This window comes from Spinacia oleracea, chromosome 6 (assembly GCF_020520425.1).
Source record: "Spinacia oleracea cultivar Varoflay chromosome 6, BTI_SOV_V1, whole genome shotgun sequence".
Classification (NCBI taxonomy): Eukaryota; Viridiplantae; Streptophyta; class Magnoliopsida; order Caryophyllales; family Amaranthaceae; genus Spinacia; species Spinacia oleracea.
In genome coordinates this window covers 95,642,108-95,666,761 of record NC_079492.1, presented here as the reverse complement: position 1 = coordinate 95,666,761, position 24,654 = coordinate 95,642,108, and the positions used below count along the sequence as shown (strand labels likewise).

Below are 24,654 nucleotides of genomic sequence, written 5' to 3'. Positions count from 1 at the left end.
TCTGTCTCTTATGATTGTTATATTTGGTAGATATTAGCGTGGATTACTTTAAATGGTAGTTACTAAAGATGAAAATATGGGTTCTGGGATCGCATCAGTTAGTCGTAGGATGTTCATTGCGTACTTAGCAAAGTGTTGACTAGTAGTGTTTGGTTTCATCATTGAATCTCCCGCTACGAGATAAGGGGTCAAATGTCGTAATCGTCTACATGCGTAAAAATAAGCCCTAATAATTAGAAATAATATCTATACTCACTATAAAATACCAACAAACAAACTCATAACATTTTATAGTTTTTACTTTAACCTTAGGATTAGTAGTCTAGCAGTAGAATAGCTTAGTCTGTAATCACTCTATGTATTAAAGAACTATTGTTTCAAGAATAAGTATTCAACCAAGAAGGTAACATTCTCGTCATTTAATGTTTGTCCAAATTCTTCTTATAATTTATGATACTTTTAGCTTTGTTTTTTGTTAAACTTTAGCATCTCATTTTGTTTCTTATTACTTGCTTTGTACAATTGATTATTTTCTTGGAATTATACATTCATGAGCGAGACCTTCAACTACATGGTTTTAAATAATAATTAATTGAACATTTGTATTAAATAGAATAATATATTTAATGCAACGACATTGTCTTTGCCAAAAAACCCAAATTCTTATATGAGACTGTCCTCACCATCAACTGATGGTGAGACCAGTTCACACTTGCGAATTTAGGTATGTTACTTCTATAGTTTAGACATGTTACTTTTTTTTATAATTTTAGTGGAGGTACTTTTTTTAGTTTAGGTATGTTACTTCTATAGTTTATACATGTTACTTTTTTTATACGGAGTAGTTTTAGGGGAGATACCTTCTTAGTTTAAGTATATTATTTCTATAGTTTAGACATGTTACTTTTTATTTTTATAATTTTAGAGGAAGTACTTTTTTTTAGTTTAGGTATGTTATTTTTTTTTATACGGAGTAGTTTTAGGGGAGATACCTTCTTAGTTTAGGTATGTTACTTCTATAGTTTAGACATGTTACTTTTTTTTAAAATAATTTTAGAGGAGGTATTTTTTTTAGTTTAGGTATGTTACTTCTATAGTTTAGACATGTTGCTTTTTTTTATACGGAGTAGTTTTAGGGGAGGTACCTTTTTAGTTTAGGTATGTTACTTCTATAGTTTAGACATGTTACTTTTTTCTATACAGAGTAGTTTTAGGAGAGGTACCTTTTTAGTTTAGGTATGTTACTTCTATAGTTTAGACATGTTTCTTTTTTTTTTATACGGATTAGTTTTAGGGGAGGTACCTTTTTAGTTTATGTCTTACTTCTATAGTTTAGACATGTTACTTTTTTTTATAATTTTAGATGAGGTACTTTTTTAGTTTAGGTATGTTACTTCTATAGTTTAGACATGTTACTTTTTTTTATACGGAAAAATTTTAGGGAAGGTACATTTTTAGTTTAGGTATGTTGCTTCTATAGTTTAGAGTTTAGACATGTTACTTCTTTTTTTATATAATTTTAGAGGAGGTACTTTTTTAGTTTAGGTATGTTACTTCTATAGTTTAGATCTGTTACTTTTTTTTTATATATATAGTTATAGGGAAGGTACGCTATTGGTTTCGCGCTCGTCACACCATGAAGTTGATGGTGTGACTGGTCTCACAGGAGACGCGCTGGCCAAAAAAAATACACCATTGTACGTGGAGATTTCTTTTGCAATGAAAAATCTATAGCAACAAAGTATTAAGGGAAGACTATCCTAACTTCTGTGTACCTTTCTTTTTCAAAAAAAAAAAATCTAAAGCAACAACAAACGTCGTTCCTAAAAATGTCTTTTTCACAAAAACAAAAGTCGCTGCAATATCCTTTGACTACAAGCTTACGGGCCACGACCCTGCAACGACAAATGTCGTTGCAAAAAATAGCTTTAGTAACGACATCAATTTTTTTGCAACGACTTTATCGTTGCAAAAAACAGGCTTAATTTCTTGTAGTGAATAAAGTTCCATTGACAATTCTCTACTTTGACCCATTCGTTGACTCATTTCGCATACAAATCAAACCCTAAATTTCCTTAGCCAAATGCGTCCCTCAAAAGGACTTCCTACGAGCATAAGTAGGAGGGTAAAAATAACCCCTAACAGTTATAAATTAGAAACACTGTAAATACTCACTATAAAGAGACCAACAAACAAACTCATAACAATTTCTAGCTTTTACTTTAGCCCTATGCTTAGTAGCCTAACAGTAAAATAACTTTGTCTGTAATCACTCTATGTATTAAAGAACTACGGTTACAAGTAAGTTTGTCCAATTAAACATTTAGCCATGTTATAGCTTTGTTTGTTGTTAAACTTGCGCATTTCATTTCGTTTCTTATTACTTGCTTTGTTCAATTGATAATTTTCTTGACATTATTCATTTATGAGCGAGGCCTTTTATTAAAAGATCATCTACCCCTAAAAGCATACCCTAAATATTTTGATCACCCTATAAAATAAGGTGATATTGCTTGTTTGTTTTGTTTCTATCATAAAAAAACATAATACGATCTCATTTCATAGTAAAAGAAAAATGATTTGAATCTAATCGATGTAAGGTGCATGACAAAAATACCAATTGGATTATAAACTAAATAAAACACATAATGTGATCACCACACCCATAATAATGTCATAAACAAAGTAGAAAAATCTCCGACTCTTCAACTAAAAATCTATCACATAAAACAATTGAATGAACTAACAAACCAAATATTAATTAAATATTTACAAAATTCCCGTATGAACTACTTAATCAATAAGGTCCTTTCACATCAACCCCCCGTGCGCATCTTAATGAAATCTCACCATAATATTATAAAATGTAGGGCTTAAAGGAAACAAATGTAGGACAACCCACTCGTGTGCCCATATTTTTATGCAAAAATAATTAATAATTAAATTTAATTAATTAATTAGAAGTTTCTCAAATAATTTCTATATATAGAAGTTGAAGTGTCATAATCTTACACTTAAATTCAAGGCTGTCTTGATATAGATGTGTCTCGAACCTACCTTCATTGGTTGTTGTTTTGAATAATTTTGTTAGTACAATTGAAGGGATTTATCAATGGATGCCGGTGACCCTTATTCATGGTAGGAAGAAGACAAGATTGATACACTAAATCTATGCATTTATGTCAACGGGAACCATGTTATATAAGTAGACATCTTAACATGTACAATTTATAATGATGCATCGTATCGAGAAAAGGAACTATATTAATCCTCCCTTCATTTTAGTTCTAATTTGCAAGGGAGCGTAGTACATACGTATCTTTTCAGCTTTCTAATGATGTTCCAATTTTTAAAAATATTTATAATTGAAAAAGATCTTATAAATTCTTTTTAATTATATAATAAAAAATACATATATATATATTGCGTGTGGGGTGTTGTTTGATTCGTTTCAATGAATACTTTAAGAATATTAAAGTTTTTTAATTTTTATTAATGTATAATTGATATAAAGATGATATAAAATGTTAATTGACAAAAATGAAAAATAGAAACTGAAACATCATCATAGAAAAGAAAGACTATATGTTAGTTAGAGTACACAATACTTATTTTAAATTCTACCTAAAAATGATTATTTTATATAATACGGAGTACGTACGTTACAATTTTTTTTGTACGTATAAGTTATGAACTTAGTTTTCTAAATTTTATGGAAGTTTTGTTCATGAACTTTTCTATACTTTATTTCCATGTATTTATCTTATCCAAACTTGTTGAATACAATATGTAATATAATACTACGTACTTCGTAGTCATTAATCAACTAGTAATATACCCCTTTGGCATTATAAAATGTTTTTAGATTAGTCTCAATATAAAATGTTGAGGTATCAATATTTAGTTTGATATAATTTTTCTATGTGTAATTAGATAACACAGATGTTGATGGCCAGAATTAGGCATTAACATTAGTAGAAGTCAAACCGTTTCAAGTAACGGAGGTAGTATGTATATCCCTCTTAAAGTCGATCTAGATTGAGTGGATTTAGGATCATTTAAGTCTACAATTGTTAGTTGAAAGACATGGTAGGCTGATAAGATAAAAGCCCCATCATTATGGAAGGCCACCCTGGCTTCACATGAACATTAGTCTATTATAATACCCCTTGAGCCCTTGATGTTTGTATATATACATGGTCACTAAAATAGCATATTTCTAAAATTAATCTTTGTATTATATTCCCTTAGAATTTGATTCAAAACTGTAAAATGGCTGGGTTTTTTCTGAGGCCAAGTACTCGAGGGCATGCTAGATCAATTAGCTTACCAGCAAGATCACATCCAACAACAATCAAAATCGAAGAAGAACTTAACAAGCTTCGAAATCTTGAAGTTTCTTCTTCGGCTTCATTAGAAGCTAATAAGCTCAGCATTTCCATATCTGGACTTGCAGAGCTCTATAAATCCATAGGAGATCTTCTTAAGCTACCCCAAACACAAAAAGGTTTAACTAAACACGAAGATTCCTCATGGGTGGATGAGCTCTTAGAGGAATCGGTATCATTCCTTGATGTATGTGAACATACAAGGGAGAGTCTTTTTCTTTTAAGAGTAAGTATAGGTAAGCTCCAATCTAGCCTTAGGAGAAGGAATAATGGTGGAGAAGCAGACATCGATGATGATGTTACTAAGTACATTTCCTTTGTAAAGAATTTCAAGAGAGAAATGAGTAAATCACTTGTCTCTTTAAAACATATTGACAACAAATTGTCAGAATCTCTGTTGTTTAACAAGGTGAACAACGATCAACACCTCGTTGCAGTTGTTCGAGTCTTAAGAGAAACGAGCTTGATATGTAGCAATGTGTTCAGATCAATTTTGGTTTACTTTTCTGGTACGGCTTTGCAGCCTAAGGCTAGCAAGTGGTCATTAGTATTTAAAATTGTGCATAACAAAGGTCATGTAGGAGACGACCTTAATGATTTGGAGGATGCAGAAATCGCGTTAAACTGTTTGATTGTTCGAAAATTGAGCAGAGAAGGTACAGGGATGATGATTCAATTAGCATGTAAAAAACTTCTAGCACTTGACACACGAACTGAAGAAATTGAGAAGGATCTCGAATGTTTATTTAGGCAAATGATACACGCACGAGTTTCTCTATTGAACATACTTTCGGATCATTGATCTCATCATTTACTTTTATCAATTTCTCTCAAGGATGAGTTCATTTAACAGTATCCAAATTTTGGAGGATCTGTTATAGGATTGTGTTTATTTTCCTTCAACTTACTTTCTAGATGATTATGTACATAGTATTCAACTTTTTACAAAGGGAAAATACATAAAAATACCCTTTGTATTTTTATCATTGACTCAATTGTTCTATGTAAACTTTTGTGGTATTGCATTGCATAGTAATATTCATGTACTAGACCATTGTCTAAATAATCTATTCAACACTTTCAACCATATTCTTACTCCCTGTGACCTTTTATGCGATTTCAACCAAGGGTATCAGCTCTTGATTAAGGGGAGTTCGGTAGCTATGATGGAAATATGTCTTTGGTCCAAGTTTGTATTTATGCATTTAATGTGAATTTAATATATGCGGTTCAGTATTAAATAAACAAGTTAATTATTCAGTGAGATCAAGTGATTTGAATGCCTAGTTAGAAGCCGCTTAAATTCAAGTGGAATTGATAATATTAAAAATTACAATGGTGGTTCTGTGAGGAGAGAGAAAATGGAGCTTAATTATGGCAGTTGGATGGTTGGACAAAATTACAATGGTGGTGTTGTGGTGGTTGGTTGGTTGGGTGGAGGAGAGTGAAAAACAAAATGCAAGCTTTTAAGGTCATGGCGACTAAGAGACTAGCAGAATAGTAATGGTTGGGTTTGTAATTTATTTTATCAAACAGCATGACAAGGAATTAATTTTATCCGTTAGATTTAGTTAATATTGAGTGGTTTAGATTTCTTTCATTTTTCCCATTTTAAGCTGACTTCTCATTTGAGTGTATATATATATACTTTCTCCGCCAGAAATATCGCACCATTTGTTTTTTACACTATTAACACTACGACTTTTGCCATTTTTTGTGATTCGTACATAAGGAAATTTTAATCACGTAGGGTCATGTTAGGTTCGTATCGATATATATTTTCTAAATATTAATTTTTTATAATTTTTACTTGCACACGATGTGAGATATTAAGAGTAAAAGTAAGGCTTAGAGGAGTAAAAATCAACCATGGTGCGATATTTCTGGAACGGATGAAGTGTATATATATATATATATATATATATATATATATATATATATATATATTACTCCGCACACACAAAAAAAAAAATTGATTTTACGTAACGTCCAATTTCATTTCTATCATATCAAATAAACGTCACAGTGCCTTACAACTTAAAGCATATGCAATGTCGTCAAGACTCTAGAAAAAAAAAACAATAGAAAAAAGAAAGAAGTAAATGTGTCATATAGTACGTACTTCTTTTACTTTCAACTCAACACACTAAAATTAGAACATTATAGACAATTTTCAGTCGAAAAACAAAATTAATGTACCACAATATTCACACGAGAAGAACATGACACGTCCACTTCATCAATTTGCTCTTGATCATAATTCGAAACATTGCAATCATGAATGTACTATAAAATAAGAAAGTTAACATAATTAGTAACAACCCATATAGACATAAATGAACAAAGAAAAATACGACATCTTCAAATATTCTATATAATTTTGTTGAATCCAATTGATATTATCTCTAATTTTGATAGAGAAGGCCCAAAGGAAAAAATAATAGCACCTAGACGATGGCCTGCCACGATAAGGATAAACCATTAGCATCTCCAGATCAGCATATACAGCATATACAAACTGAAGTCTTCCTGGTTCACTTCATGTATAACTTCACTGGGGCAAGCAGTGCCAGGTATTTCTGAATTTCTTTGAGCCAAATTTGCTCTGTCCAGTATTTGAGATGAAACTACAATAGAGAGCCAAAATCAGCAAAAGTAAACCAAAAAAGTGGTAGGGGACTGAATGAATGTGATGGCCAAACTGAATTCAAGGATGCTCATTTTAACTACCCTTCTCATCTCAAGATTGAAATTTTGATAAAGTCCTACCTGGAGGCTGGATATTCAAGTTAAAAAGATTGGTTTCCTTGTGGGTAACTGGGTGGCAGTCAAGCTATCCAATTATTTGCTTGGGCTAGTGACCGACATGAAACATTTTTTTGTTTGTTTGAAGATTGCCAACAAGATTAACTTCTCAATACCGTAAAACCATTCTTCACAATCATGCAAATTGTATGAAAAAAGCACCAGTATAGCATAAAAATGAAGAACAAAGTCAACGAACCCACGAGGGCACAATTTTCATATGGCTAGAGGAATACTTCCTCCATTTTTTTTAAATTGCACCATCTGGGATTTCACGCTTGCCAATGTACTATTTTAACTACTAATATTTCTCATTATACATTTTAAAAAATTATAAAAATTTGATAATTTGAAAATATATTTCGAGACGAATCTAACAAGATCCCATATGAATATATTTTTCCTTACATATAAATCACAAAAAATAACTATATAAGAATATGTGAATAGTGCTAAAACCAAGATGGAGCAATTATAAAAAAATGGAGGAAGTATATAGCAGTGGGACTTGTAGCACTATTTAAATCCTCTTTTGCAGTTGCATATGTTAATATAATGGAAATGAGATTATGCACTTCTACATTGAATGTCCAAGACCATCGTCCATAGTACTGGATCTCCATGCCCAATATGATATTTTTTTTTTTATTAAATCTATGAATGAAAATGCATATTTGTAGTGGCAAACATTCACACGAGGCACTCAATACAAAATTTTACACAAATCCATTACCATTACTTCATTTTATGACTCTGCAAATAATGAGCACTGAGCAGATTGTGTACAAAAGCTTCCAAATGTATGATTGTTAAAAAGTTGCATATTGCAGTTAACTTCAGTTACTTGCGCAGGAAAGTTGGGGGAGGAGGATAGATAGGACTCATGGGATAAAAAGAAAGAAAAGCTAAAAAGGCTCAATGATCTATTCATCCAAAACTAGGAGAAAGTCTCCCTTCAAAACAAGGGAGTAGTTTAAGACATGCGATTCGTGAATTTTATGCAATAAGTCTTCATATAATCATATCATTCATGATTTGATAATAACAGCATCAGAGAGAATTACAAAGATGAAATTATGGGGAAGTTTTGTAAGGAGAGCAAAGAAATCAGTCAATCACCTTAAAGATATCGAAATGGTAATTATGACAGAGATAATACAAAACCAACACTCTAGAAGACATCATTTAGCAATCACCACCAGGAGTAGTGACTTAGTATTTAGAACCCATGGACACCACAATATATCATCAACAATACGCCTAAACCCAACAATGCAACGAAACAAACAGGGATATTAAAGAAAAAATCTGACAGTTTGGTACCAGTACCATGGTATAAAAACTAGCCCGAGTTAACTAGGTTTTGGAGGCTAGCGACACGAGATATCCCGAGTTGTAAAGGTGTTTTTAAAACGGCGAGATTTTGGCCGGTACAACCGTTCTGAACCAATTTTGTCAGCATTAAACGTTATTAGCCTCACATCTACTCATTTTTCAGCCGAATTCCTCATGTTTTCGACAAAAAGAAAGGGAAAAAGGGAAGAAATGGAGAAACTCCACTGAAATAGAAACTTCATTTTAAGATCTAAAACAAGAGAGGAGAAGAGAAGGTGGACAAAGGAATTCATTTAATTATGTCACGTGTGCGGTTTAGGGGAGGGGGATTAGGGTAGGTAGTGAGTGGGGCTGACATGGGGCTTCTTTTTCAAATTTCAAATTCCTACGCGACAACCGGTCCGCGACTAACGCATCAATTCCTTTACCGAAACTCTGCTACCGATCCCGCGACCGTGACCGATACCGCATTTTTTATCTATGACCAGTACCCTTAAACCAAGTGGAGTCCACAAAAAATAGTAATTAGCTTATTTAGCCATGAATGAAAATATATATGTTCCTTGATTGGTGATGATTGTAAGTATTAAGAGAAAATCACCATTATAAAAAAATTAAATCTGACACACAAGAACGATAGGCAAGGACATAGGACAAGATTTGCAAGAATATCAACTTCATAATCTGATCTCAAATATTTCTTTTATTGGTGATTGTTGTTGTTAACTTAAAGTCCATGAAGAGAAAATGACCAATCATCTTGAACTGTGTCGTATACATGGAGAAACTACAGCTGAGGAACAAGAGCCACGGTGCCAAGTGCAAAAACCAAAATTATCCAAGCCATGAGCTTTAATTTGGACAAAGCCAGATGCAATTAAAATTGAAACCTAGTGATCAAGCCTGGTTTGAAAAGCAACAACTTTTAGTTTCCAAGTTCAGTTCTTAGAATCCTCTAATTGTCAGGTGTGACAGTAAAATCCCTTCCATCCTATTATTGTCACCTCATTACATAATCAATAGGATGAGGAATCGCCGACACATAATAATTAAAACAAATTGACAAGTGACGGAGTAGCATCACAGAGGCACCATGAGAGATATAATAAGATTTAAGAAGTAAACTGGAGAATGAAGAACAAAACCTCTAATAACGAGATATAAATGAAAGTTGATGGTAGTAAACTTACTTGGCTCGGGATGTTGAGACTGATTGATCATAATAAGGCAAAATGCAATTAACCCAGCAGCTACGACTATTTTACCCACGACATTACCCTTCCGCTTTGGATCAGTGTAATCCATGCCTACAAAGCCAACGAAAACAAATAACATATAATCAGATCAAAACAACCCACATTATATGTACTTCAATTCATCAACCCAATCTGCATACCTTTTAGACTAGCATCATGTTAATCATGAGTCATGACATTAAAGACATGTGAGAAAAGTACCACAAAAGCATTATACTCTAACAAACACAACTGATTCAGCTTATAAAACAGATTAAACGAGATCCAACATTCCTCAGTAAATGCAAGAAAAAAACGGAAATCAGCTTTCTATTACTTTTACATACTACCCTTATCTTTTCATCTTTTTCCAATTAGCTGAAGGTATAACTTTAACACCAATTCAATACAATTACTAACAGAAATAATTTCTAGAGGCCGGTTAGCTTAGTTCGTTAAAGTCTCGGGAGGTGGTACCTTTAACGATTATTGGCTACGCCATTGTTCTTCATGGCTCCTTATACACCAGAAAAAAAAAATACATAAACAAAATTTGAACAAAATAAAGTTGATGATGAAAGAAAAACAACCTGCAACCGGCAAATATCTAGCGTTTCTCAACTGATTTCGCACTCTGGTTAACAACAGCTTCGACCAATAATACAATCAACAATCAACACAGTTTAATCATCTGCAAAATTTATCAATCATCACATGACAAATTAATAGCATCCAAGTTTAAGTTTCCTTCTGCCACCCTGCTTAAAGTCGTGATATAAGCTTTTAGAATGAGGATCATTGCAAACACTAACAAAGGAGGAGCCCTTGAATTCATCCATCAGACTAAGGAAATTTTATTACATGGATTTTAAATGGACAATGGGATCACTCTGGTTAATTTTTCTTAAGTTTCTATTGAATAATTTTGGCAAAACACCAGCCAATACACAATCAAGTGAAGAGCAGGAATCTCATGTCTGTTCATAACAATTCAACATAACTAACTTGGTTGAAGCTGGTGTAAACTGAATGCAAATTGAATCATTAAAACCTGCGCCTGACAACCTGAAATAAACGACGCAATGCTCTTTTGTGAACTACTCTGAAAATCATAAATTTTCCTACCTTGCTTGGTTCTGTCATTATGCTTTGATTGACAGCTTCACTAGTAATAAGTCATGCCCTTGTTTTTCGAAATTGTAATCACTCAACAATAAACGAAGCAATTGCAACAACAATATCGACGCTTTAATTCCTAATTCCGAATTCCTAAAACAATATTTCTAAAATTCACAGAATCAGAAAGTTTCTAACCTTAAGAGAATCAAAAATTTCTAATAACCCCCAACATCCAGTATAACTAGGTGATAAAGAATCATATCAAATTGCTAATAAAACAAGCAACTTTACAATTGGAAATCCTGAAAAAACGCAATTGAATTGCTAATTTAGAAGACACTCACAATTGATAATTGAACCACACGTACGCAGCCGGGGAATATCTTCGCCAGATAATACGTCGCTGCCCGGAAACGTTCGCCGGAGAAGAATTGAAAATATGAAAAACTCTGGATTTGGATTGAAGGGAACTCTGTAATTTTGGAATTTTCCTCGGTTTGAGGTCATATTGGATTGGACTGAATTCGATTTAGATCTCGATCTTAACTGTGGAAGTCGTGGTGTGAGAAGGAAGGAAGATGGAGAGCGTGGGAAGATGGAGAATGCGGTGCTGATTATCAAGGGTTTTGGTTCTTTAATTTTTTTCTAACTCATTGAATTTCTTTATAATTTTTCAAGTAGGTTAAGTTAGCAATATGTATGTAATTTTTATTTATAAGGGTTTTACAATAAATATTGTATATCGGAGTAAAAGTTAACTCAAAATGTTTAAAAGTTAAGGTTATATATGTAAAAGTTATCTTTTTTTAGTGATAATTTTTTTTATTTTAATAAAACTTATTTCTTCAAAATCACTAATAATGTATAAAATTAATCATTTAACCCTTTAAAATGTTTATCTATTAACGTTTTTTTACTAATATAAAAGTCAATCAACACTAAGTTAAAGTTACAAAAAAAATGGGTAAAAGTTATCTTGGTGTACAATAAATTTATTGTACACCTTGTGCGCGCAAGACCTTTTGTTTCCATTATTAGTTCATTTTGATAAATAAAATAATTTTATTGGTTGTTATAATGATGAGTGGATTGAGATTTTACTTGGGTTTATTTTTTAATATAAATGATGGAATCTTGTCAAATATTGTGTAATCTCGTATCATTCTCATTAATAACACACGTATATATAGTACAACTCAGTTACCTAAACCCTAGGTACACATTAAGTAACTTACCATAGTTAGGACTCTACAGAATATTCACAGAATAATATCTAATATCTTAACATATCTTAACATCCCCCCTCAAGGTGGAGCATGTAGATCTCGAATGCCCATCTTGTTCAAAAAAAACTCAAATTGCGCCTTCCCCAACGCTTTGGTGAAGATATCTGCTAACTGAACCTTCGTCGACACGTACGACGGACTAATAATCCCTTCCTTGATTGCATCTCGAATGAAATGACAATCTGACTCGATGTGTTTTGTCCTTTCATGGAACACCGGATTCTGTGCAATATGCAACGCAGACTGACTGTCGCAATACATCCTCATGCCTTGGTCGTGTGTCACCCCCAAGTCGCGTAGTAGTTGTTTCAACCACTTCAACTCACACGTCAGAGCTGCCATCGATCGATATTCTGCCTCAGCAGACGACCGAGAAACAGTATGCTGTTTCTTGGTCTTCCAAGAAACTGGCGACATACCAAGTGACACAAACCATCCAGTCACCGACCAACGCGTCATTGGCCCAATCCGAGTCGCACCACCCCTCCAACTGCAACGCACTGTCCGACCGAAGTAGTATACCTTGACCCGGACACTTCTTCAAATATCTCACTACTCGCAAAGCTGCTTCCCAATGTGCCTCCTTTGGTGCTTGCATAAATTGAGATAGGACATGTACAGAGTAGGCAACGTCTGGTCGCGTGACAGCCAAATAAACCAGACGTCCGATCAGACGCCTATACTGCTCACCGTCCAACAGGTCTGGCCCGTCTGCCAATGCCAACCTATGATTCTGTTCCATGGGAAAGTCCACAGGCTTTGCTCCCAACAATCCGGCCTCTGAGATGATGTCGAGGGCATATTTTCTCTGACATACATAGAACCCTTGACTACTTCGTGCCACCTCTAACCCAAGGAAGTACTTCAGAGCCCCGAGGTCTTTCATTTTAAAACACTCCTTCAAGTATGCCTTAAAACTCTCAAGCGCACACTTGTTATTGCCTGCGATAATCATGTCGTCCACATAAATGAGCACACTCAGCTGCAACGTACCTTTAGACAGAGTAAAGAGCGAATAATCGGACAGCGACTGTCGAAATCCATAGTGCGTCAATGCCGTCGACAACTTCTGGAACCAACATCTAGGTGCTTGTTTCAACCCATACAACGACTTTCTCATTCGACACACTTTGTCAAAGTGATTCTTCTGGAATCCAGGAGGAATCTTCATATAGATCTCTTCCTCCAAGTCACCGTGCAAGAACGCATTGTGGACGTCCATCTGATGCACGTCCCACTGTTTGACAGCTGCGACAGCTAGGAAAGTTCGAACTGTCGCCATCTTCGCGACGGGAGCAAATGTCTCATTATAATCCAACCCTTCCTCCTGATGATTCCCTAAACATACCAATCGAGCCTTCAGTCTCAACAAATTCCCATCCTCATCACGCTTCTCAGTATACACCCATTTACTCCCCAGTGCCTTCTTCCCTTCCGGTAAATCTTCCAACGTCCATGTCCCCTGTTCCTCCAACGCGTCGATTTCAGCAGCCATTGCCTGACGCCACCCCTCATGCTGCATCGCTTGTTTAAAACTCTTAGGAACTTGCCCTTCTTGCAATGCTGCTATATAATGCCTGTGCTTTGACGAAAAACGCTCATAATTAACAAAATATGTGATAGGATAAGGAGTACCTGAGAGTGATGACGCCGTAGGTGTTTTGTCGGAAGTACTATATTGTTCCCGTATTGTATGTATCACACAGTCTTTCAGCTTTGTCGACGGAAACTTCGCACGCTTCCCCCTTCCTAACTCCGTATCCTCCACACACTGCCTTGTCTCACTCTCGTCACTACCCGTCGTCTCCTCTACACCTGTCTGTGAGGAGACGACGTCTGAATCCACTCGACTAGGTGTTTCATGTTGTTGTTCCTCCCTCACAGGCGACGACACTCCCCTGTCGTCGCCACTGGTCAATGACACCCCCTCATCAGCTCCCGGATGCGACAACACTCCCTCAGTATCACCTGTAGGCGGCGACACCCCAGCAGTATCACCTGCAGGCGACGACACGGTCTCAGGACCCGTAGACCCACTCTCATCCAAACTCCAATGGTCAAGCCCCCCATGACCATCATGCACCAGTGGCAACACCTCCGATTCATCTACAAAAGGAAACGTCCCTTCATGAAACTTGACATCCCGTGAGACGAAGAACTCATGTGTCTCTAGATCATAAAGTTGCCATCCCTTCCTGCCAAACGGATAACCCAAAAACACACATCGGCGACTCCGAGATTCAAACTTATCCCCTTTACACCGGAGATTATATGCATAACACAGACACCCAAACACGCGGATAGGCACATACGATGGTGGTTTACCAAACAACATCTCATAAGGTGTTTTATTGTCAAGGATCGGGGTAGGTGTACGGTTTATCAAGTAACAGGCGGCCAAAATACATTCCCCCCAAAATTTTATTGGAAGATTTCCTTGAAAACGTAACGCCCTCCCAACATTCAAAATATGTTGGTGTTTTCTCTCGACTCTCCCATTTTGTTGAGGCGTCCCAACACACGACGACTCAAACAGAATCCCATGTTGACAAAAATAATTTTGTAAGCAATTGAATTCAGTACCATTATCACTGCGTACTACTCGAAGGGATCTATTAAACTGACACTTAATCATGGCAACAAAATTAAGAAATGTCGATGCAACTTCCATTTTATTACTCAGTAAATAAATCCACACACCTCTAGAATAATCGTCAACAATGGTAAAAAAATACTTTGCCCCACAAGACGAGGGAGTCTTGTAGGGTCCCCATAAATCAAGATGAACCAATTCAAATGTGCGACTAGCACGACTAACACTAAATGGAAAACTCTCCCTACATTGTCTCGCCCGCGGACATACATCACAAATTGTTTTATTCTTCCTAATCTTATGACTCACATGAGGAAGTAACTGCAACACTTTTTCCGACGGATGCCCCATCCGTTGATGCCACAAGTCGACCACACACTCCACTGCTAGCACACGAACCTTTGGAGCCCCACGGAAAAAATATAGTCCTTCCTGTCGATCACCTACGCCAATCACCATCCTCGTCGAGCGGTCCTGAAGAACACACATTTTGTTAGTAAATTGAGCAGCACAATGTAATTCGTCACTTAATTGAGTTACAGAAATTAAATTGCAGTTCAATTTAGGCACAAATAGAACATTATCGAGGACGAAACCATCCTCCAAGACCACCGAACCATATTGGTTTGAATTTGCAGGTTGACCGTCCGGCAACACAACCTGTTGATTTCTTGATGTCTTGATATTTCTTAGGATTGAAATATCACCCGTCACATGACGTGATGCCCCACTGTCAACAATCCATCGTAAATCAAGATTACCTTGCAGCTTGTGTGAAGGTCGTGACAAGATGTCAACTATTTGCTGGACTTGCTCCTTCGTCACCCCAACAAGCTCATGATTGGTTGTCGTCACTGCACCCTGCGATCCGTCTCCACTCGTCACAGTGGTTGTCGCCCCTCCTGTGGCATTGCTCACGGCATTGGCACGAGCGACACCACTGGTCGACGACGCTGCCCCACGAGCTACTCTGCCTCCTCTAATCGACGTCCTGCCTCCTCGACCAGGCCCTCGTCCACCTCGTTTCTTCTCATCCCACCATTCAGGAAATCCAATCAGCTGATAACAAGTTTCTTCCTCATGACCCTCACGATTGCAATGACCACAAAATCTGCCACTGACATCACCCGACCTCGACCGAGCCTTAGTCTCGACCTTGAACGCCATGACACTCTCCGGACCTCTCGCAGCCTTGGCGCGCATGGTCTCGGTATTCATAACCGTCTGGTACGCCTCGTCGAGTCCTGGCAACGGCGATCGTGCTAACAGTTGTGCACGAATGGCTTCATAGTGATCATCCAGGCCAATTAGGAAATAGTGCAGACGATCTTCATCGTGAATGTCCCCCACCTGCTTTGCTATATTACACGTACAACCCGCACATACACACCTGGGAACTCGTGCATACTGTACGTACTCCTTCCATACCTTCGACAAGCGGCCATAGTACTCCATGACGCCCTTAGACGTGCCCTGCTTGCAACCACTCAGAGCCATCTTAATATGGCAGACCCTGGTGCCCGACACGACGCAGTACCGCGTCCTCAAATGACTCCACAACTCGTGAGCAATATCAAAGTCCTCCAGATTCGAACGCAAACTCTCGTCAATGGTGTTTGTGATCCAAGACACCACCATCGAATTGACCGCAATCCAATGTTTCATCTTCGTCTCGTCCGTAATGGGATCCTTCACAGAACCATCAAGAAAACCAAATTTGAATTTTGAAATCATCGAGCGACGAACCGCTTTGGCCCACTCATCGTAGTTCGACGCTCCTCGAAGTTTTACAGGGGTGATGACAATACCGGGGCCGTCACCTGACCCAAGATAGTAGTCCAGATCGACGGCGGCGGCGATTGTCTTTTGTGGTGGCTCCTCGTCATTACCCATTGTTATGCCCTAGGAATTTGTAACTCCTCAGAACGCAGTACTCAACAAGCGAAGGAATTCGCTGTTCTCAAACTCTCTCAAACTCGTGCGGAAAAAAATCTAGGGTTTTTAACCTAGGCTCTTGATACCATGTCAAATATTGTGTAATCTCGTATCATTCTCATTAATAACACACGTATATATAGTACAACTCAGTTACCTAAACCCTAGGTACACATTAAGTAACTTACCATAGTTAGGACTCTACAGAATATTCACAGAATAATATCTAATATCTTAACATATCTTAACAAATCTAAAGCATTTAAAATTAAAAAGAAAAAGTATATTTATTATACGTTAATAAACGTGCAAAAGTCCAAACGTAACAAACAAAAAGAAACGGAGGGAGTACTATAGCTTATTAATTTTAGCGTTTAAAGAAAGACGTTGTATTATATTCAGGTGGAAATTAATAATGCTTCTTTTAACAGCAATATAAAATAAAGTGTTGTTATTTTCATATAAATAATAGCGCTTTTTGATAAGCGCTACTAATTAGGCTTTGTGAATTAATGTTTTTGTTGTAGTGCAAAACCGATAAAATATGCGCCTTGCCTGGAGAATTTGGGGCTATCATTGGATTGCCAACCTCGGCTGAGCCTTGTATGCCGAGCATGGATGAGCATTTCTTCTCCTCGTATGGGAGGTTCTTGGGTTTGGAGCCCCGAGCCTTGAGTGCTATTGTATATGGGGGAGGGGTTGATCTTGCTGAGGGGTTGATCTTGCTCTTCTTGTGGCTCATTTTGCAAAAGGGGATGCTCATAAAGTATGTTGTACGAGAGCTTTGCTCTTTTGTTTGTTCTCCCGTTTCCTCTTTTCAAACCTTGGTTGCGGAGTTGACCAAGCTGCCCTTGTAAAGGTGGTGCAAGGAACAATGCAACTTTGGGAAGGATATGATGCCGCTTGTAATCGAGGATCGGAGACTTTGATGGTGTAGACACCTAATTTGTGTCTCCCCTTAAGACCAATTATGAAACCAATAGCCTAGGCCAAGATTGCTGCAACTCCGAGTGAAAGTCCCAATTGCTTGAGTACAATGAAAATATTCCAAGTCCAAAGTCCAAAATCCATTCACCAAGTTCGTTCTCATTCCGAAACTTGGTACAAATTGCTATTTCTAAACACAAGTCCAAAATCCAAACAGAAACTCTCGAAACGGACCTCTCCATTGGTCTCCGAGCCACATTTCCAGTCAAAATGACATTAACCAATCCGAATTTGAGCGCTGACCCACAAAACCGAGCATCCCGGACACTGACCCGTAAAACCACCTCCCCGACAATTGCCCCAAACCTTGTGTCTAAAAACAAAATGCGCAAAACATTTCATCTAAAAACAAGCAAACCACCTCCCCGAGAAACGCATCTTTCGCTACATTCCGAATAGTACAAAGGTACATCCCGAATATGCCTCAAAAGGACGGCGTCATCGTCCTTTTTTGGCAGCGTCCGCTGGCGCCTGGGGCCAGGCGCTGGCCCTGCACCATGTTCCAGACTTTTGCCCGTTTTCCAGCAATTTTCCTATATAAACCCCTGTTTTCTTATCAGAATAGAGGAGAAAAAGAAGACCATTAATACAACGTCGTAATGCTAATTTCAATCTACAACTGATCAATCCTCTCAATTACAAAAAAATCACTAAAAACACACATTTTTCTACTATTCTTACAATTGTGAAGTCACCTTGGATAAATCAATCTAGCCTACTTAGGCAATCCGAGTCCTTATAATCTTATTATTTTGCTAATCCTATTTGTTAATTATCATCAAGTTCTAAATAATCCAATTATGTTCATGTGATGTTCATACTCACTTGAACTAGGAAATGCTTTAAAGGAGTAATCTTTGAGGGGGTTTCATACTTGAAACTCCCCTCAAATGATCTTCCACACTCCTATTTCAAGTCCAAGATTAAATCTTATGCTTTATTTTCAACAAAACTTGTTCATGAAAGTGAAGTTCTTATTTTTGAAAACATTCCTTCTAACAATCATGTACAAGTTTTCAAAAGCTTTCATCTTTATACCAAGTTCTATAATACAAAAGAAGTGCAACTCATTCTTTACGTTAGAACACATGAATCATACAAATTCAATCATGTACAAATTCAAGTTTCAAGTTCGAATATTCAATAATGTTTTATTGGAAACCATTCCCCTATAAGTAGAATCAAATACAAACAAAGAGTTTATTAAAGGTGAAGTATTTACATAAAAGTCTTGGCCTTTGAGAATGAAACCTCCAAATATCTACATTCAAGTTCAAGTTTTATATTCAAGTTCTATTTAAATATTTAATATACAAAATCGATGATATTTTTTATGAGATACTCATTTTAAAGTGAGATTGTTTTACACGATTGGATTCGTATGGGAGCCAAATCACTTTTGAGTAAGTGTTCCTCAATTGGATTTTCAATATCCAAGTTATTCAATTTCTATCATACAAGTTCAATGCTTTATTGCTTATTTATTTCTTATTTCAATCCGCACCATTAAATATTGCACATTTAAATTTCGCACTTACTATTCGTGCTATTTTACTCGCCTAGTTCTTCTAGGAGATGTGGTTTATACCTAGTCCTTTTTCTAGTTGGTTATATATATAATCTTTACTAATTCTGCACATTTATTGCTAAATAAATATTCTAAAGTTCTAATAACGCTTAACAAAGATAATTTTTTGGACAACCGATAATTTTTCACCTTGTAATCGACATTTCTACTACATTTTTTAATCATATGTTATTGTCAAATCATTGATGCAACGAAGATTCTATCATTCTCATCCATCATAGTGTATGAAATTGTTAAACAAAAAAAGAAATAAATAAATAAATAAAAAAGAACTATGTACTCCGTAGCACTAAATTGTTTATGGCTTATTACTGCAAGAAACACCTTTCAAAAGATATTAATAATCTGATATATTTTTTCATTGATAATGCCAATCATCATCTACGAAACCAGAAAAAGTATATGACAAAAAGAATTACAATTTAAAAAAAAAATATTGAAGTATATTTTAATCAAAATCGTGATGAATAACATGTATATCTTTTATTTGGCAACAAAAACCAAGTACAAATTGGATTGTATAGATATTTTTAACAATTCCCTTAACTTTTGGTTGCCAAATAGGTATTAAACCATTGGTTAAAATACTTTCTGAAGAAAAATAAAGAGATAATCATTCTACGACCATAAATATTAATTTATTAATGTTGGTTTACATTCGTCCAATAATCCATGCACGCATCGCGGACATAAGATAGTAGTATAGAATAATAGAACAGGCTCACTGTTCTAAATATCTTTGTTTTATTTGGTTATTGGTAACATAATTTTTAAATTGAGAGCGAAAAGTTAGAGAGCGAAAAGTTAGAGAGAGAAAAGAGAGAAAAAAGTTCATCTTCAAGTTGCCTTCCTTGGTTACGTAATGGAGGTATCCACTCCTTCGGAGCCTCCAGATAAGGTTATGCATGATGCAACTGTTAGGTTATGATTCATATGATATTACATAAATCATGCGGAAACAACCATTAACCCAAGAATACATATTATTTACACATAATCATATAGCATAATTTAGATGCATACTCTTTGTTGCGTGCCCTCCCTAGCTGCGCCCGAACCGAACAAGAACAAGTCTTTAGGACTCCAAGTGTCGTCCCTCCGTAGATAGTCCACAGCACGTCCGGATCCGCCTTAAGATTGACCAACTAGAATCGCCCTTAAGGTACTAGAATTTTCGGCACTTTTGAGCAAGATGTGTGGCTGAATTTTTCTCTCAAAAACTCACTTTGAATACTTTGAAACTCGTTATAAATTGTGAACCCAGGCCACATATTTATAGGGTTATGGAAAGGGAATTGGAATCCTATTCAGATACAAATTAATTAAACCTAGAATCCTACAAGAACTCTAATTTAATTATTTTATCAAATAGAATTAGGAATTTAATCATTAACCGAACTCTGCACGTTTTAGGAAACGTGCACGAACACAAACACTTACGCACACACACACGGCAGCCTCGATGGGCCGCCCATGCGTGCGTGCGAGCAGCAGCCCACGCAGCGAGGCCTGCGCGAGCCACAAGCCCACGCAAGCACCCGCGCGCGCTGCGCGCGCTGTGCGCGCTGCCACGGCCTGCTGGGCCTGGCCTTGCGCTGGGCCTGGCGTGGCTGTTTGTGTGGCGCGCTTGGCTTGCTGGGCGATGGCATGGCTTCGTGCTGGGCCCTCGTCCGGCAGGCCTCGTCCGATGCTTATTCGTACGATACGCTTCTGATTAAATTTCCGATTCCGGAATTCATTTCCGATACGAACAATATTTAACATTTCCGATTCCGGAATTAATTTCCGTTTCGAACAAATATTTAATATTTCCGTTTCCGGAATTATTTTCCGATTCCGGTAATATTTCCGATTCTGACAATATTTCCGTTTCCGGCAATATTTCCGATTCTGGTAATATTTCCATTTCCGATAATATTTTCCGATACGTACCATGTTTCCGTTTCCGGCAACATCTACGACTTGGATAATATTTATATTTCCGATACGATCCATATTTCCGTTTCCGGTAATATCATCGTTTCCGGAGTATTCATTTCTTGCCTGTGACGATCTCAGCTCCCACTGAAACCAAGATCCGTCGATTCCGAATATCCATAGATAGAGTATTTAATGCCATTAAATACTTGATCCGTTTACGTACTATTTGTGTGACCCTACGGGTTCAGTCAAGAGTAAGCTGTGGATTAATATCATTAATTCCACTTGAACTGAAGCGCCCTCCAGCTGGGCATTCAGCTCACTTGATCTCACTGAATTATTAACTTGTTAATTAATACTGAACCGCATTTATTAGACTTATCATAGAATGCATACTTGGACCAAGGGCATTATTTCCTTCAGTCTCCCACTTGTCCTTAGGGACAAGTGTGCATTTCCTAATTCCTTTGTCGCTCGATGCTTGCTCTTGAACATAAGGTAAGAGTTGTCATCCTTATTATGTCCAGAGGTGTTCCTCGGTTTCAGAGTTCAACTGATCAAATAAACAGATAATCATAGCCTATGATTCATCCGAGCACGGCCATGCATTTCACAGTTTCTAGCTCTCCGAGTGGCCTTGTACAACTTTTAAGCATCTCATCCCGATTTATGGGAGGACAATCCCAATCTTGCGATCTTGAGATTAGACTTCGTTTGATAGGTGATTACCTGAGCGTTGCCTTTATAGCCTCCTTTTACGGTGCGACGGTTGGTCAACGTCAAAGCAACCAGTTCTCAAACAAGTAATCTCAAATCACTCAGGTATTGAGGATTTAGTGTCTAATAATTTTAATGAAATTTACTTATGACAGATTTTCATCTCTTACAGTAAAGTTTCATAGGTCTTGTCCGATACTAGTCTTCCCAAAGTAAGTATCTATGCAAATGATTATGACATTGCCATGTCCACATAGTTCAAGAAACAGAACTACTAGTCATCTTGCATTCTAATCGTCTAACGTTTTCTATGCGTCCAATTTTATAGAAAACTCCGACTAGGGACCTTTTTCAACCTTTGACATTCAAGTTCACTTGATAGACATTTCTTAGTCACAGGACTGGTCCTGACAGTCTATCTTGAATATATCGTCAAATTGAAGGGACTCATCATTTAATAAACCACAAATTAAATGGAAAAATGAATTCTTTTCATTTATTGTGAATGATTAACCAATAATGTTTTACAAAGATTTAAACTCTAAAACTTTAAAACATTAAACAGAGACATCAAAGCCATTCTCCAATATGCTTGATTCCCATAGCTGCAGTGTGCGAGTTGTGCTTCGCCTGCGGCAGAGGTTTAGTTAATGGATCTGATATGTTGTCATCAGTTCCAATTTTGCTTATCTCGACTTCTTTTCTTTCAACGAACTCTCGTAGAAGGTGAAATCTACGAAGTACATGCTTGACTCTCTGGTGGTGTCTAGGCTCTTTTGCCTGTGCAATAGCTCCGTTATTGTCACAATACAGGGCTATTGGTCCTTTAATGGAGGGGACTACACCAAGTTCACCTATGAACTTCCTTAGCCATATAGCTTCCTTTGCTGCTTCATGTGCAGCAATGTACTCCGCTTCAGTTGTAGAATCCACAATGGTGCTTTGCTTAGCACTTTTCCAGCTTACTGCTCCTCCGTTGAGGCAGAAGACAAACCCAGACTGTGATCTGAAATCATCTTTGTCGGTTTGGAAACTTGCGTCCGTATAGCCTTTAACAATTAATTCATCATCTCCACCATAGACCAGGAAGTCATCTTTGTGCCTTTTCAGGTACTTCAGAATGTTCTTGGCAGCAGTCCAATGCGCCTCTCCTGGGTTTGACTGGTATCTACTCATAGCACTGAGTGCGTACGCAACATCCGGGCGTGTACATATCATAGCATACATTATTGAACCAATTAATGATGCATATGGAATCCCATTCATTCGTCTACGCTCATCAAGTGTTTTTGGGCACTGAGTCTTGCTTAGAGTCATTCCATGAGACATGGGTAGGTAGCCTCGCTTGGAGTCCGCCATCTTGAACCTATCAAGCACCTTATTGATATAAGTGCTTTGACTAAGTCCAATCATCTTTTTAGATCTATCTCTGTAAATCTTGATGCCCAATATGTACTGTGCTTCTCCTAGATCCTTCATCGAAAAACATTTCCCAAGCCAAATCTTGACAGAGTTCAACATAGGAATGTCATTTCCGATAAGCAATATGTCGTCGACATATAATACTAGGAAAGCAATTTTGCTCCCACTGACCTTCTTGTATACACAAGATTCGTCTGCGTTCTTGATGAAACCAAAGTCACTGACTGCTTCATCAAAACGTATATTCCAGCTCCTGGATGCCTGCTTCAATCCGTAGATTGATTTCTTTAGCTTGCATACCTTTTTAGCATTCTTTGGATCCTCAAAACCTTCAGGCGGTGTCATAAACACAGTTTCTGTTAAAACGCCGTTTAAGAAAGCAGTTTTGACATCCATCTGCCATATTTCGTAATCGTAATATGCAGCGATTGCTAACATTATTCGAATAGACTTTAGCATTGCAACTGGTGAAAAGGTTTCATCGTAATCCACACCGTGGACTTGCCTGTAACCTTTTTTAACCAATCTAGCTTTGAAAACTTCAAGTTTCCCATCCTTGTCCTTTTTCAGTTTGAAAACCCATTTGCTTCCAATGGCTTGATAGCCATCTGGCAGATCGACCAAATCCCATACTTGGTTTTCAGACATGGAGTCTAATTCAGATTGCATGGCTTCTTGCCATTGCTTGGAGCTAGGGCTCGTCATAGCTTGTTTGTAAGTCGCAGGTTCATCACTTTCAAGTAATAGAACGTCATAGCTCTCGTTCGTCAAAATACCTAAGTACCTTTCCGGTTGAGATCTATATCTTTGCGATCTACGCGGGGTAACATTTCTAGATTGACCATGATTCTCACCAGATTCTTCTAAAGATCTCTGAGTTTCATCCTGAATGTCATCTTGAGCATTCTCTAGAGTTTGTTGTTCGACTCGAATTTCTTCGAGGTCTATTTTTCTCCCACTTGTCATTTTGGAAATATGATCTTTCTCCAAAAAGACACCATCTCGAGCAACAAACACTTTGTTCTCAGATGTATTGTAGAAGTAATACCCCTTTGTTTCCTTTGGATAGCCCACAAGGATACATTTGTCAGATTTTGGATGAAGTTTGTCTGAAATTAATCGTTTGACGTATACTTCACATCCCCAAATCTTAAGAAAAGACACATTTGGAGGCTTTCCAAACCATAATTCGTATGGAGTCTTTTCGACAGCTTTAGACGGAGCTCTATTTATATTGAGTGCAGCTGTATTTAGTGCATGTCCCCAAAATTCTAATGGAAGTTCGGCCTGACCCATCATTGACCTGACCATGTCTAGCAAGGTT

The 24,654-nt window shown here is 37.0% G+C and overlaps 2 protein-coding genes across 7 annotated transcripts; one reads left to right on the top strand and one right to left on the bottom strand.

The window, feature by feature from the left end:
* Window positions 1-4,156: 4,156 nt before the first annotated feature.
* Window positions 4,157-5,484, top strand: LOC110800393 (uncharacterized). Its single transcript, XM_022005696.2, has one exon. It carries the CDS (start codon window positions 4,273-4,275, stop codon window positions 5,188-5,190), a length of 918 nt encoding a protein of 305 aa, XP_021861388.1. The 5' UTR covers window positions 4,157-4,272; the 3' UTR covers window positions 5,191-5,484.
* A 1,110-nt stretch (window positions 5,485-6,594) lies between these two features.
* LOC110800394 (uncharacterized) lies at window positions 6,595-11,555 on the bottom strand. Of its 6 annotated transcripts, XR_002536618.2 has the most exons (5): window positions 11,227-11,553; window positions 10,354-10,454; window positions 10,241-10,280; window positions 9,719-9,835; window positions 6,595-7,015 (listed from the first exon to the last, which is right to left on the bottom strand). XR_002536618.2 is itself a non-coding variant. In XM_022005697.2 (4 exons), exons 1-3 carry the CDS (start codon window positions 11,387-11,389, stop codon window positions 6,870-6,872), a joined length of 426 nt encoding a protein of 141 aa, XP_021861389.1. In that variant the 5' UTR covers window positions 11,390-11,546; the 3' UTR covers window positions 6,595-6,674; window positions 6,836-6,869. The 6 variants fall into 6 exon arrangements, 2 of the variants coding, with proteins under 2 accessions (XP_021861389.1, XP_056687556.1); XR_002536615.2 differs by having other exon boundaries at window positions 10,241-10,454; window positions 11,227-11,552; XR_002536616.2 differs by lacking the exon at window positions 10,241-10,280 and having other exon boundaries at window positions 11,227-11,545.
* Window positions 11,556-24,654: the final 13,099 nt, after the last annotated feature.